We start from the raw sequence: 14,792 nt of genomic DNA on the forward strand, positions 1-14,792 counted from the left end.
ACTCCCAGGCTGTATACTATTTTCAGGACAGAGAAGCCAAACCTACCTATCTTCAGTTGACCATTGTCCTGGGTCTAAAGGGAGTCAGTGGTCATGCACAATGATATCTTGTTTAAAGTGATTGTAAACCCTTACATATTCCCAGTGAAGCGACTGGCCTCAGGTGATACACAGAGATGAAAAAAATCCTCCTACATAAGTGGTACCTATTTATCTGGAGTCTTCTCTTCTCTACATATATTCAAAGATTTCCCTGTCCTGTTCCCACCCTAGTTTTCCCATGGTTCCATCCCTCCCCCACTCTCCTCCCCCCCCCCCCTTTTGTACATCATTTTTTTCCCCCTCTTGTCCCCTATCCCTTCACTCCCCATACTCACCACACTAATTTTCTCAAACCTCTCCCCACTTTACATTCACATACATTTGATAACTCACTCATTGTTTATATTTGATTTTTTTTTCCACATTAGTCCTAATATATTCATTCTGTCCACTCTTTCACTCTATCCACTTCCTTCACATCATTGTCACTTCTTGATCTTGTTTTCTACTCTGCTCCACCATACCAATCACAATTTTCATGATTCTTTCACTGGTCCACCACTTTGTGGCCTTGCAAGTCCACAATAAACCTACCCTTTTGCTTTAGTCTATATATAGCCCTCCTGTACCTTTTGTATTGAACTGTACTGTAATTGTGTTGTCCCCCTTATACATTGTAAAGCGCTGAGTAAACTATTGGCGCTATATAAATCTCGTATAATAATATATCCAGATTCCAGTCCATATAATTTTTAGCTCCCCAGAGTCGCCGCGGGGGACCGCTTTTTGGTGGTTGCTCCCTGCACTCGGTGCCTGCCGGGACAGGGGTAAGCAGCCTTGCTCCCTCTTTTCTCCCCCCTTTTTTATGTACCAGATATACTGTTTTGTTACGTTAAAAGTTTTTTCATTGTTCATGCCTTTGCGCAATTGCATTGTTTTTTGATTATCTGTTAATTGCTTAATTCGCAGATACCTTCCTGATGAAGCGGCTACTGTCCACGAAACTAGTCGAGTTGCTATCGGTTATCAAATTGTCCCGCTGTGATCCCCCCCCTATCCGGGGATAATTATGTTGGTAATATATATGAACCGTCATCATTTTTCAACTTGTAATATGATTCTTGCATTAATAAAACCTTTTAAATTTGAACCTTTATTATTTTTCATATTTGTATAATTGTCATACACTGTTATTTTACTGTCCTACTGTACCGCAATAGTCCAATTGCCCCCATGCCCTCATGGTAGCCTGGCTGGGGACCAGGCTCCCAACCCTCTATTTATATATTCAGTGCAGAATTAATACACCTTGGCTGAGCTTTCAGAAAGCAGGGGGCGGGGATCTGTAATTACACACTGCGGAGCTCAGTGAGGAGAGCTCTGAGAGCTGACTGGAGAGAAGGAAAACCCTCCCCCCTTCACACATCACGCAGGAACAGAGCTGAGAATGTCAATCACAGGCTGTGTGTTGGAGGCCCCCCCTCCCCCGTCACCTTTTTTCTCTTGGTGTCCGAAAAACTTGTCAGAAGTGACTCATGCTGATAGCAGAGGAAAGAAGCAGCAGACAGAAATAAAACTCGTGCTCCTAATTGAGACAGGTACACACTATAGAGGGATATGCTTTGTTCATATTTCATGTCTGAGGTTTACAACCATTTTAAATATTAATTTCCTGCTATGGTAATCTGACAAATCTTCATTACTTCCGCAAGGTTGCCATGTTTCCTGGGCAGCACTGACAGTTCACCGATCGCTTGCGGGTTTGTTTTTCGATTTAATTATCGCTGGCCCTTAGTAAGTACCTCTGTTGTATATTGTAAATTCAGAGAATAAAATGAAAACCACTTATGCCCTGCAATTAGGGCACCCGATTAGAGGTGGTAATTGCTCATTAGCGGATGTCACATGAACGGCCCAGTTTGGGGAAAAAATAAAACGTAATTGAATTAGCCCTTGTTTATGTAAAAGTTAGAGCCATCTGGATGGGCTTCCGAAATGCTTAGTGGCAAAAAACCGAATAGAGATGAGTGATTTGGCCGGCTCATTAAAGGGCGATAACTGTCACTATGATTAAGGCTATTAGTAAAATAACTCGTATCTCCAACTAAACATGCTGTATCAGGACGTAAATTGAGCTCATCTGCTGCAATGAATAATCCGGCATTTATTAGAAGTTTAATTTCAATGTTGATCTGTCTTGTAGTCTTTCTAGAACGGCCAGGCCAAACCTTGATGGGACAGGATGGAGGAATGACGACAACTATGGATCCGCCCTAAAAGTGACACGACGGGTTTACTAAGATACTGCCAATGATGAACTGCAGCATCTGGTGTTGCCTGCCAGTACCCCTAGCTATGCCAGCCATACATGGATCGAAATTCATCCGGTTTAGCAGGGACCGGATGCATTTTGATCCATGTATGGCCAGGGAGAATGTATAAAAGTCGATCTACCAAATCGACTTCTGTACAACCAGACTCTGTTGGACTTTTCCCTCTTGATCAGTGCCACTGGCTATAGCCACTGATCAGTAAATTCTGATGACAGGGAAGTCTCCCTGCTTTCAGAATACAAATAATACCCCCCCCCCCCCCCCCCCCATCGAGTGTGTGGATGGGGGAAATTTGGCCATTTTTTGGTCAACCCGCTGGTTGAATAACTTTAGCTCCCTGTATATAAGTACCCAGGACTGCCAAATTTGCCTTCTCCTGTTATGTTCAGTGTTACACTAGACTAATTATACTCTTTATAGATATTCGTGAGCTTCCGTCCCTGATGAGTGTTCATACACGAAACGCGTCGGACATATTAGGATGCCAATACATGCCTGTATCATCAATCAAACCAGTCTATTGTCTACCAAGCAATCAGGTTCATATCTTTTTACATCATGTTACTTATATTGCAATGTGCCGCCCCACTGACATGTATATATATCAAATTCATAGGAATTACTCGTCAATTCTTTCCATATGTGCCAAGTTGATATTATCACGTATCCTTGATGTCCATGTTATACATGTATTTGCATGTGTATTTTTTATGATCCAAACATTTTTTACTTGTTCTATAGCATTGCTATGTACTTCTATGTATTCTTCATGGCATTAAACATGTTTTTTCAACTACATACCCCCCCATAATGTCGAGAGCCCCTTTTAACGTCCCAATTTCCTTTCTCATTTAATAAAAACAAAAAGACCAATGTATGGGCTGCCCAAGTCTTCCCATCATTGTGAAGCCCCCCCAGTCACAGACCCAGGCTGTACATGTGGCTTTCATTCTGGATTTCTGACCTAACTGGATTAAATGAAAACTATTGTCAAAATTGTTTTTTTCAGATCCCCCCCTTCACACTACCTTGACTTCAAAGTCGCGCAATTTCGTGGCCGCGATTTTAGGTAATGCCTATGCAAACTTGAGGTCTATGAACCTCAACTTGCATCAAAGTTGGACCAAAGTAGTGCAAGGACTACTTTGAAGAAGTCGGTATGACTTGAAGTCGCACAGATATGAATGGTACTTATTGGAAATCATGGGGTACAACTTCTCATGCGACTTTGCAGTCGCACAAGTGTTAAAGGGGCCTAATATAGTTTAAAGGGGCCAGTAGATCCATTATTTTTCCCACTTCCTTTAGACTAGGTTCACCACATGTCCTGTGCAAATCCCCCCCCCGTTTTCACTGCAAATTTCCAAAGCAGCAGTTCAGCTGCGTTTTAGATTGTGGTTCAGATGCAAATTTTTGGAGTCGCCAGCCACCAACTAACTATTTCCTCCCCTTTCACCTAAACACTTACCTGAGCCTGTACGCAAACCCGAACTGTGCCAGCGCAGTCCTTCTCTCCTCTTTTCCTCTTCTCACAGGCACTTGGGCAGCAGGAGTCGTTGACTCTTGCTGCTGTCAATCAAACGGTGTGAGAAGGGTGTGGGGGCGGGGGTTAATGGACACATGCAGTGTGGCTCGGGAGTGTGCCCCCATAGCAAGCGGCTTGCTGGGGGGGGGGGGGGGGCGCTCAAAGGGGAGGCAAGGAGCCAGGAGTGCGGGCGGGGGACCTCAGAAGTGGAGGGTTGGGGCTGCTCTGTGCAATACCAATGCACAGATCAGATACGTATAAGACGCAAGTTATTTTAATTTAAAAAAAAAAAATCTAGGCTTTACAATCACTTTATAGTGACTTGGTGTTTACACTTAGATGTCCCTCTGCCTGCACTGCCAATCTTGGCTTTTATTCTGCATCTGACACTTCCGTAGTCCTTCATTGCTCTGTGCTTTCCTCCACTAGCCCCTACATCTCTGCAGAATGCAATAGCTACGCAGGGGCCAGTGAAAGAAACCACAGCGCTCAGAGGGGGGGGGGGGGTCAGGAAAACGACACCCCTGAAGTGTGTTGGATGCTGAAGACTCATCAGTAAGCTTAGCTTGTTAGGAGAGCGAAGACTGGCGGTAAGAGAGGCGGGACAGGCAAGTATTATTTGCAAGGAGACCTTTTTTAAAATGTTTTAATTTAGCATGCTATACATACAGTAGGTTATGCATTTAAACAGTTGTCAGAAACAGAATAATAATAAAAAAAAAATCTGAAAAATGACTATTTATTGCTGTAGAAGCCATCTTACCTTCTCATCTGTTCTTTCTTCCTGGTTGTTCAACTTTGAAGCTTTGGGAATCATGATGGACAGCAACTGAAAGAAAATTTACTGTTATTTAAACCATAAAAGGGGGGGAAATAATTAAGCTCACAGTACAGTTATGACAAATACAATGGGGCTGATTTACTAAAGGCAAATAGACTGTGCACTTTGCAGCTGCACTCTTTAAGTGTCAATAAATAAGAACTGTGGCGCTTATTAAACTGAAATAAAATAATAATATTAGTAATAATCAAAAACAATTGATAAATAAAACCTTTGTTTTATATTATTGGACAATAATATATTTTTTCAACTTCATTACTTGCATTATATTGGAATTTTTTTTGATTGCTATTTGCACATTTTTAATGCGATTTATTTTTATTATCGCATGATTATCGCATTATTGCTATTTTGCACTCATTATTCACTGGATGTTTATTATTTCTTGCACAGATTTGCTCATTTGTTATTTATTGCTTTTTTTGCACAGTAATTTTGCACAATCACTTTTTAGTGGGTTTATTTATCAATTGTTTTTTATTATTACTAATATTATTTTATTTCAGTTTAATAAGCGCCACAGTTCTTAATTATTGAGTGTGTGAGCCCTTTTTTCTGTTGGCAGCTATTTAATTATATAGTAGTATTGTTTTTGGTTTGCGCATTAGTTAGCCCCCTTTTGCACTCTTTAACCACTTACACACTGGGCACTTAAACCCCCTTCCTAACCAGGCCAATTTTCAGCTTTCGGTGCTCTCACACTTTGAATGACAATTTACTTAGCCATGCAACACTGTACCCATTTGAAATGTTTGTCCTTTTTCACACAAATGGAGCTTTCTTTTGGTGGCATTTAATCACTGCTGGGTTTTTTATTTTTTGCGCTATAAATCAAAAAACACTGAAAATTCAGTAAAAAAAAAATAAGTCTTTGTTTCTGTTAAAATTTACTGCAGAGTATTGGCAGAGTATTGGCAGAGTATTGCAGACTACGGGCACTGAGCAGCGCTGCAAACAATCTCTTCCTCTCTCCTCTCACACTGTACCAATCAGTACAGAGAGGGGAGGGAGGAACCGGCGTCATGACATGACGCCGGTTTGTTTACAAGTGATGCTTTGTCATTTGACGGAGCCATCACGTGGTACACGGCCGCTACCAGTGGCCATTTACTGTGATCCGCGATGCGCCGGGTCCCCAGGACCCGGAGGTCACGGATGTTCCCAGGTGCGCGATTCTGTGAGGACGTCCATGGACGCCCACCCAGAATAAGCCGACCGCGCTGTAGCTGTCTTTCGGCTATGGCCCGGTCAGCATGTGGTTAAGTGCAGTTTCTCCGAAGCTTAGCAAATTAAGTAAAGCTTCACTTTGCAAAGAATAGCCAATCACATGCAAGAAAAACAAAAACAAAAAAAAAACAAAAACAAAAAAAAAACAAAAAAAAAAAACAGGATTTTTGCTTGCATATGACTGGATGATGGAAGTCAGCATTTACCTAGCTCTGGAGAAACTGTACTTTGCAAAGTGCTCAGTCTATTTGCCTTTAGTAAATCAACCCCAAAGTGTGTCTCTTGGCCAATGAATACAGCAATTCCGACTTAGACCCCTTTCACACTGAGGCGCTTTTCAGGTGCTTTCACGCTAAAAAAAACAGGGCAGGGCGGTAAAAAAAAAAAACCCTCTACATTGAAATGAATGGAAAGCTCTTCAAAAGCGTATGAAAAGCTCTTTAACCACTTGAGGTCCGGGCCATAGCCGAATGACGGCTACAGCGCGGACCTCAATCTCCGGGAGGACGTCATATGACGTCCTCCCCTATGCACGCGCACCGCTCGCACCCTGCAGGGCGCGCGGTGTGCGCGCTGTGATCACCGAGTCACGGAGACTCGGATGATCACAGATCCGAGTAAGGGGCCGGTCCTGGCCCCTTACCATGTGATCAGCTGTCAGCCAATGACAGCTGGTCACATGATGTAAACAAAAGCTCGGTGATCGGTTTCGTTTTCTCCTCACGCTGACAGCGTGAGGAGGAAAAAAAAGCCGATCACCGGCTCATGTCAAAGGGACATCGGTCTCGAAGAGGAAGGAGGCACAGATGCCTCATCTGTGCCTCCAAGTGCCATCTGCCAGTGCCCACAGTGCCCACAAGTGCCACATATTAAAACCCACAAGTGCCACCTATTAAAACCCACAAGTGCCACCTATTAAAACCCACAAGTGCCACCTATTAAAACCCACAAGTGCCACCTATCAATGCCCACAAGTGCCACCTATTAGTGCCACCTAGCAGTGCTGCCATCAGTCAGTGCCCAATCAGTGCCCAACACTGCCACCCATCAGTGCCCATAACCGCCACCCATCAGTGCCCATCACTGCCACCTATCGATGTCCATCAGTGCCGCCCCATCAGCGTACATCAACGAAGGAGAAAAATTAACTGTTTGCAAAAATTGATAACAAAATATAAAAAAAAAAATATAATTTTTTTTCAAAAATTCTGTCTTTTAAAATGTTTTTAACAAAAAATAAAAACCGTAGAGGTGATCAAATACCATCAAAAGAAAGCTCTATTTGTGGGAAAAAAATGATAAAAATTTCATTTGGGTACAGTGTTGTATGACCGCGCAATTGTCATTCAAAGTGCGACAGCGCTGAAAGCTGAAAATTGGTCTGGATAGGAGGGGGGTTTAAGTGCCCAGTAAGCAAGTGGTTAAAGCGCTTACTGGCAGTTTAGAAGCGCCTCAGTGAGAAGTGGCCTAAAAGCCCCTGAACAGCACCCTTTAGGTCCCTTTCACACTGAGGCGCTTCTAAACTGCCAGTAAAACATTTGAGCGCTTTTGAGGAGCTTTTCATTGGCTTTTGAAGAGCTTTCCATTATTTTCAATGGAGAGGGGCGTTTTTTCACCGCCGTGCCAGCCCACTGCCCCAGTGTGAAAGCATAACACGTAATAACACATAACATGTAATAGCTGGGCTATAAATCCACTCTGTGTGCTTTTTTTAAAATAGAGTGGATTTAAAACCTTTGTGGCCATTGAGGAATATATTTAAGGTGAAGTTGCACACAAAAATGGAACTTCTGCTTTTCGGAATCCTCCCCCCCTCCGGTGTCACGTTTGGCACCTTTCAGGGGGGAGGGGAGAGCAGATACCTGTATAATCCAGGTATTTGCTCCCACTTCCGGGCATAGATAGCCACAGTATCCGTGGATATCTATGCCATATCCGGCTCCTCCTCCGTTAAACCCAACCCCCCCCGACTGAAAATTCTTCTGCCCGGACGTCATCATTAAGCTGCTCCAAAACCCTAACTACTACTAAAACCTTCCATTATGCTGATCATTCTTTTTTAAATGTAATTGGTAGAGGTTTATTGTTTATTATTGTCCAAACATACTTTTGAGGACATATTGTAAACTTGGCCTTCACATACCCGCGGGGCTGGAGACAAACTCTGAATGACGAAAACAACTGGATTTCCTGCATTTTTGATGGCGGTCACAGCTTCATCATGATTGGCCTCCCTCAGATCTACTCCAGAGACCTGGAAATGATACGCAGACTTGTAAGGCAAAAGGGGCTTAAAAATGTTAAAACACAACTCCAAGAGACATTTATGAAATAAACTGAAGGAGACAAAGATGGCAAAATGTACAATCCATCAACATTTTTAAAGTGAACCTTTCAGTATATTGACAAGTTAGTAATGGATAAACACGACATGAGAAAAATTCCCTATGAGGCACGCTCGTTCGATTTTCGTATAACGTGTACACAGATTCAGACTTTCCAAACGAAAATTCCGAAGGGACAAACTCACGTTTCCCTTACGTGAACAGAACTAAAGATTTTCATTTAATGTGTAACGTTTAATCTGAAAAATCAGATACAAAAGACTGGGCATGATCAGAAACAATAAAAAAAAAAAAAAAATCATTTGTTGCACGAGAATTTTCGTACATTAGTTCCAGCCTCAGTTCTGACTTGCTGTGAAACATCAGGGAAAACCAAACGATCGTTCACCCAATTTTCTTAGTGTGTACCCAGCTTAAGGGTAGAAGATTAAAAAAAAAAAAAAAAAGTTTTGCTTCTATCCTCCACCACTCTCTGCCAATCCCTCCACTGGCTTCCATTCAGTGTCCTCCACCACTCTCTGCCAATCCCTCCACTGGCTTCCATTCAGTGTCCTCCACCACTCTCTGCCAATCCCTCCACTGGCTTCCATTCAGTGTCCTCCGCCACTCTCTGCCAATCCCTTCACTGGCTTCCATTTAGTGTCCTCCACCACTCACTGCTAGTCCCTCCACTGGCTTCCATTTAGTGTTCTCCACCACTCTCTGCCAATCCCTCCACTGGTCTCCATTTAGTGTCCTCCACCACTCCCTACCAACCCCTCTATTGGCTTCCATTCAGTGTCCTCCACCACTCTCTGCCAATCCTTCCACTGGCTTCCATTCAGTGTCCCCCACCACTCTCTGCCAACCCCTCCACTGGCCTCCATTCAGTGTCCTCCACCCCTCTCTACCAAACCCTCCACTGGCTTCCATTCAGTGTCCTCCATCCCTACCCCTCTCTGCCAATCCTTCCACTGGCTTCCGTTCAGTGTCCTCCACCACTCTCTACCAATCCTTCCACTGGTTTCCATTTAGTGTCCTCCACCACTCTCTGCCAATCCCCCCACTGGCTTTTATTCAGTGCCCTCCACCACTCTCTGCCAATCCCTCAACTGGCTTCCATGTAGTGTCTTCCACCACTCTCTGCCAATCCCTCCACTGACCTCCATTCAGTGTCCTCCACCACACTCTGCCAATCCTTCCACTGGTTTCAATTCAGTGTCCTCCACCACTCTCTGCCAATCCCTCCACTGGCCTCCATTTAGTGTCCTCCAACACTCTCTGCCAAACCCTCCACTGGCTTTCATTCAGTGCCCTCCACCACTCACTGCTAGTCTCTCCACTGGCCTCCATTCAGTGTCCTCCACCACTCTCTGCCAATCCCTCCACTGGCTTCCATTCAGTGTCCTCCATCCCCACCCCTCTCTGACAATCCTTCCACTGGCTTCCATTCTGTGTCCACCACCACTCTCTGACAATCCTTCCACTGGCTTCCATTCAGTGTCCTCCATCCCTACCCCTCTCTGCCAATCCTTCCACTGGCTTCCGTTCAGTGCCCTCCACCACTCTCTGCCAATCCCTCCACTGGCTTCCGTTCAGTGTCCTCCACCACTCTCTGCCAATCCCTCCACTGGCTTCTGTTCAGTGTCCTCCACCACGCTCTGCCAATCCCTCCACTGGCCTCCATTCAGTGTCCTCCACCACTCTCTGCCAATCCTTCCACTGGTTTCCATTCAGTGTCCTCCACCCCTTTCTGACAATCCAGCCACTGGTTTCTATTCAGTGTCCTCCACCTCTCTCTGCCAATCCTTCCACTGGCTTCTATTCATTGTCCTCCACCACTCTCTGCTAATCCCTCTACTGGCTTCCATTTAGTGTTCTCCGCCCTTCATTGCTAATCCCTCCACTGGCCTCCCATTTAGTGTCCTCCATCCCTCTCTGCCAATCCCTCAACTGACCTCCATTCAGGAATGATCAGACTACAACACTAACTTTGTAGCAAGTCACAAAGAAAAGGTTGCATGCCCTGTGTTAAACATTTGTGGACACTGCTAAGAAAATCACCAGCAGTAAGATTTACAAAATTGGGCCCTTGCTTAGCGGTCATCTCAGTTCAGGAGCTAGACGGAGAATATGGATGATACCTAAATAAAGACAATGCCAAGAAAAAAAAGCAAATGAAGTCAAGAGGTAACAAATGCCTGGAAAAGTTACACTTAAAGATTTACCTAGTATTCATGCATTTATGAAAAATCTATGCTAGGTCCACTATAGTGCGTCCAGTTTTTAGAGCCCCAGTATATGTTGCACTTGCCTCTAGAATTTTATCTCCGGTCTTTAGAGATTTGGTTCTCCCAGCAGGGCTGTCCTCCAAAACTTGCTTTATGAAAATTCCCTTTAGCTCCTCTCCATTCTTCAAGCGTTTGATGATGGTTTGCCCTCCGACGATGCTAATTCCCAAGGAAACTTGAGGTTCTCTCCATATCTCAACACTAGAAATGGACCAGAAAATACAGGAAAGGTGATGTACAATATTGTGAGGGTCTGGAGGAAATCGCAGAGCACTATGTGCCAACAAGTAGGTATTACTTACACACGTGGGGCCCCCCAGTGGCTAAATGTTGGGGTTTCCTCTCCTTCCCCTTCTTCCCGCTCAGGTAGTTCACTAAAAAAATATAAAAAAAAATAAAAGATTTTAGGGTGTTTAGGCTATGATAACTAAATACCAATGAAATTCTGCCTTCAGACCATAGATCCTTGCCTTTTAAGGAGGAAATAGATTTATATTTAGATACATTTTTAACAACCATAGTCTCATTTAGGATCTGTTCACATATATGTGAATTGTATGCTTTTTGAACCACATCCGATTTGTATGACTAGTGAAATGGCAGCCTTTTCTATGGAGCCAGGTCACATACAGTATATGCGGTGCAGTGACAGTGCAAATTCGCTGCAAATTTAAAAAGAGTCCTGTGCATTTTCTGAGCATTGCGGTCCGGGTTCAATGCAAATTCCAGGCTCATTGCTTTCTTTGGGAACGCATCTGAATAACACATCTGATCAGTTTTGAACACCAATTCGATCTAAAAAACAAAAAAAACAAAAAAAAACAAACAGCTTGGGGGTCTCAATCCATACCAGGCCTTTTCAGGGCTGGTACGGATTTTAAAAATGACCCCCATGCTAAAAAAAAAAAAAATTAAAAAAAAAAAAAAAAAATGGTATGTGGCCCCCCAATACCCATACCAGACCCTTGCCCAAGCATGTAGAAAATGGGGGGGGGGGGGGGGGGGGATGAGCGCCCACCCCCTCATCCTGAACCATACCAGGCCTCTTCCCTGGCCAGTGATTGTGGGGGTCTGCGGGCAGGGGGTTTATCAGACTCTGGAAGCCCCCTTTAACAAGGGGACCCCCAGATCCTGCCCCTCTCCATGTGAATGAGCATGAGGTACATTGTACCCCTACTCATTCACAAGACACAGTTTTTGATAATTCCTTTATTAAAAGAAAATTTAAAAAATGTCCCCTGATTTAGAACCATCATCAATCACGCCGCCCGCCGCCACTGCCAACCCGAAAAAGCTTTGCTTGTGCCGAAGGCTCCCACCGTCTTAAATAGCTAAGAGGCGACATCACCTGGTGGCAATGTACCCCATACTCCTTAACATGGGGGTGGCGGGATCTGGGGGCCCCCTTGTTAAAGAGGGCTTCCAGATTTCTGAAAAGTCCAATGCCCGCAGACCCCCACAACCAACGGCCAGGGTTGTGGGGAAGAGGCCCTTGTCCCCATCAACATAGGGACAATGTGCTTTGATGTGCCCCAAAACACCCCCCCCCCCATGTAGAGGGCATATGACCTGTTTTAGTTCAGGAGGGTGCTGCATGCTTTGATAAGAGTTTTGGGGGTCTCTACACCGTTTTCCATTTTAGCGCGGGGGTTTCCTTCAAAACCCATACCAGACCTAAGGGGCTTCCCGGTCTGCTCCTTGACAAGCAGCTAATGTTAAATATGCCGGTAGCCGTCGGCTCTGAAAATTCGCCATAGACTGTGCAAGCATAAAGCAGAGCTGAGCTGTACAGCCAGACTGTTCGTAAGATCACACTTATTGCCATTTTGGAGAAGCATGGCATGAAGCAACCCCTTGTGTCTCTCTGTGCCTGCGTGGGTTTGCTGCGGGTACTCAGGTTTCCTCCCACACTTCAAAGACATGCTGGTATGTTAATCCTGTCTAAATTGGCCCCGGTATGTGTGTGTGTGTGTATGGGAGTTTGTGACCTTAGACTGTAAGCTCCTTGAGGGCAGGGACTGATGTGAATGTATAATAAATAAGTAAAGCTCTATATAAGTACCTGTAATAAATAAAAATAAACCGATACATCAAAACGATGTTCACACAAAAGCTACCTTGCATAGGATCAGTTTTGTATCTGTGGGCAATATCAACACTTTTCTTTACCCAAACATAGATCTGCCCATATGTCTACTTAATTTATTCAAATAAAAAGGAGGAGAAAAAAAAAAAAAAAAGAAGTTCAGTGCTGCCTTCCTGATTAAAGTATATAACAAAATAAAATAAAATTCTACCCCCGAGGACATGAGCCCATAAACCTTGATTGGCAAAAGACGTTAATGGAACCTCAGAATATTCTTTTTGAAGTCCAATTTATCATTCCATTACCGAGACAGAGGCAGCGAGCTCATTATATCGTAATAAAATTATATGCCTTCTGAAATGATGGTAACGAAAACACAATAATGTTTTATGTTCTACCCTTCCAAAAGCCAAATAGATCACATTTTGCAAGCTTGCCGCTATGCTGTCTTTCTGAGCCCTCCAATAGAACGGTGGCAGAAAAATCGGAGCGCTCGTCTGCAGATTATAAAAAAGCAAAACCTCTAGCTCCCATCTTTTTCTCTTTTAATTGAAAATACGGCAGGTTCGTTTAAGCACCCCCCCCCCCCCCCCACACACACACACACACACACACACACACACACACACACACACCACCACCACAAGGGTGCAATAAAAATATAAGAGCCTTAATAAAAGGAAATGACATCTTAGTCTTGTTTATAGATGTCGTCAACTGGGAGTATTTTACTCAGCAACCTAAGGCTCCATTCACATGAGCGCGTCTTCAAAGTCGCACAATTTCCAGTGCGACTTTGGTGCGACCTTTGGTGCAATTACGATCCGACTTTACATTATATGTATCAAAGTCGCATCAAAAAGTCACACCAAAGTAGTGCAAAGTACCGATTTGAACGGGTGTCATTGAAAAGAATGGAGCATAATTTACAGTAAAAACACTCCCTATAATGTAAAAACGCCTAAAAAACGCCAAAACGAGGCTAAAAGCTTGTTACAGCTTTTAGCAGCGTTTTTTTTTTGAATTTTTAGTTTTTACAGCTCAATAGCCTCTGCTCCTGGACACCCAGGCTGTTGTTTTTTTTTCTACTCCCCCCTAAACGCTTATGCCTCCAAACACCTCTGAAAGTTTATGTGTGCATGGACACCTAGGTTAGCATGGAGGGGCATTTAGAGGAAGTTAAAAAAATAAAATAAATGTCAGACGCCCCTAACAGCAGCTGTAAAAACGTCCTGTGTGCATGAGCCCTAAGAGTTATTTTTCACTTTTTTTGTAACAAAAAGGCATAGTAACAGCAACAACAGAATTAATATTTCTTTTGGTAAGGGGAGGCAGGGGGGGTCATGTCACATCTATTTAGGAAGGCCCTGTTGCAAGAATACTATTAACCCTTTCGCTGCCAGAGCCAATTTGTGGGGGGGGGGTTTGCACACACAATAAAAAAAACATTTTAGGACTGAGAGTTTGGTAAAACCTCTAAACCAGGGGTCTCTTACTGGTGCAAAACTACAAGTTCCATCATGTCTATGCCTGTGGGAGGAGTCATGCTTGTAACGGTTAGCCTTGCAATGCCTCATGGGACTTGTAGTTTCTCAACAGTTGGAGAGCCACCAGTTTGAGACCCCTGCTCTAAACGGTATATACATTTTTGGAGAGCGGACACCCTGGAGAATAAAACAGTGGTAGTTCCAATTATTTTTTAGAACGAATTATTAAGCGCAAAATCTCATATAATAGATGAGGTTATGACGAGTAATTCGAATACATTTGTGTGCGCCTGCAAAGAACAACAAACTCCAGTACCCTATATTTTCTATAGGTGACGCTTTAAAGGACAAGTTCGCCTTTTAAAAAAATAAAATAAATGCAAACTTTTTTTTACAGAAATGTGCATTTGCTAATTTTTTTTTCCCCGTAGGAGCCTGGAAAGCATTGCACCCACGAACAGCAGATCACGAGCTGTCTGCTCGTACCTCATAGGACAGGCAGATACACACTGACAGGAAGGATCAATGAACTACCAGAGCGCTCAACAGTGACCTGGTAGTTCATTGAGAACTACAAAACCGTTAGCTGCAAAGGCTGTCGCTACTTTTAAGTTCATTCTTTCACATAACTCTGTG

The 14,792-nt window shown here is 43.7% G+C and overlaps 1 protein-coding gene across 4 annotated transcripts in view; it reads right to left on the bottom strand.

Annotated features, from left to right (window-relative positions):
• The window catches only part of PATJ (PATJ crumbs cell polarity complex component), a 407,721-nt gene that overhangs the window by 216,725 nt on the left and 176,204 nt on the right, over positions 1-14,792 (bottom strand). For all 4 annotated transcript variants that reach the window (XM_073593830.1, XM_073593831.1, XM_073593832.1 and 1 more), the window contains 4 exons: positions 10,886-10,957; positions 10,607-10,784; positions 8,112-8,222; positions 4,664-4,729 (listed from right to left, as the gene is read on the bottom strand). In XM_073593830.1, the coding sequence (XP_073449931.1) occupies positions 4,664-4,729; positions 8,112-8,222; positions 10,607-10,784; positions 10,886-10,957 (427 nt within the window). The remainder of the gene's footprint in view (positions 1-4,663; positions 4,730-8,111; positions 8,223-10,606; positions 10,785-10,885; positions 10,958-14,792) is intronic.

This window comes from Aquarana catesbeiana, linkage group LG07 (assembly GCF_042186555.1).
Source record: "Aquarana catesbeiana isolate 2022-GZ linkage group LG07, ASM4218655v1, whole genome shotgun sequence".
Taxonomy (NCBI): Eukaryota; Metazoa; Chordata; class Amphibia; order Anura; family Ranidae; genus Aquarana; species Aquarana catesbeiana.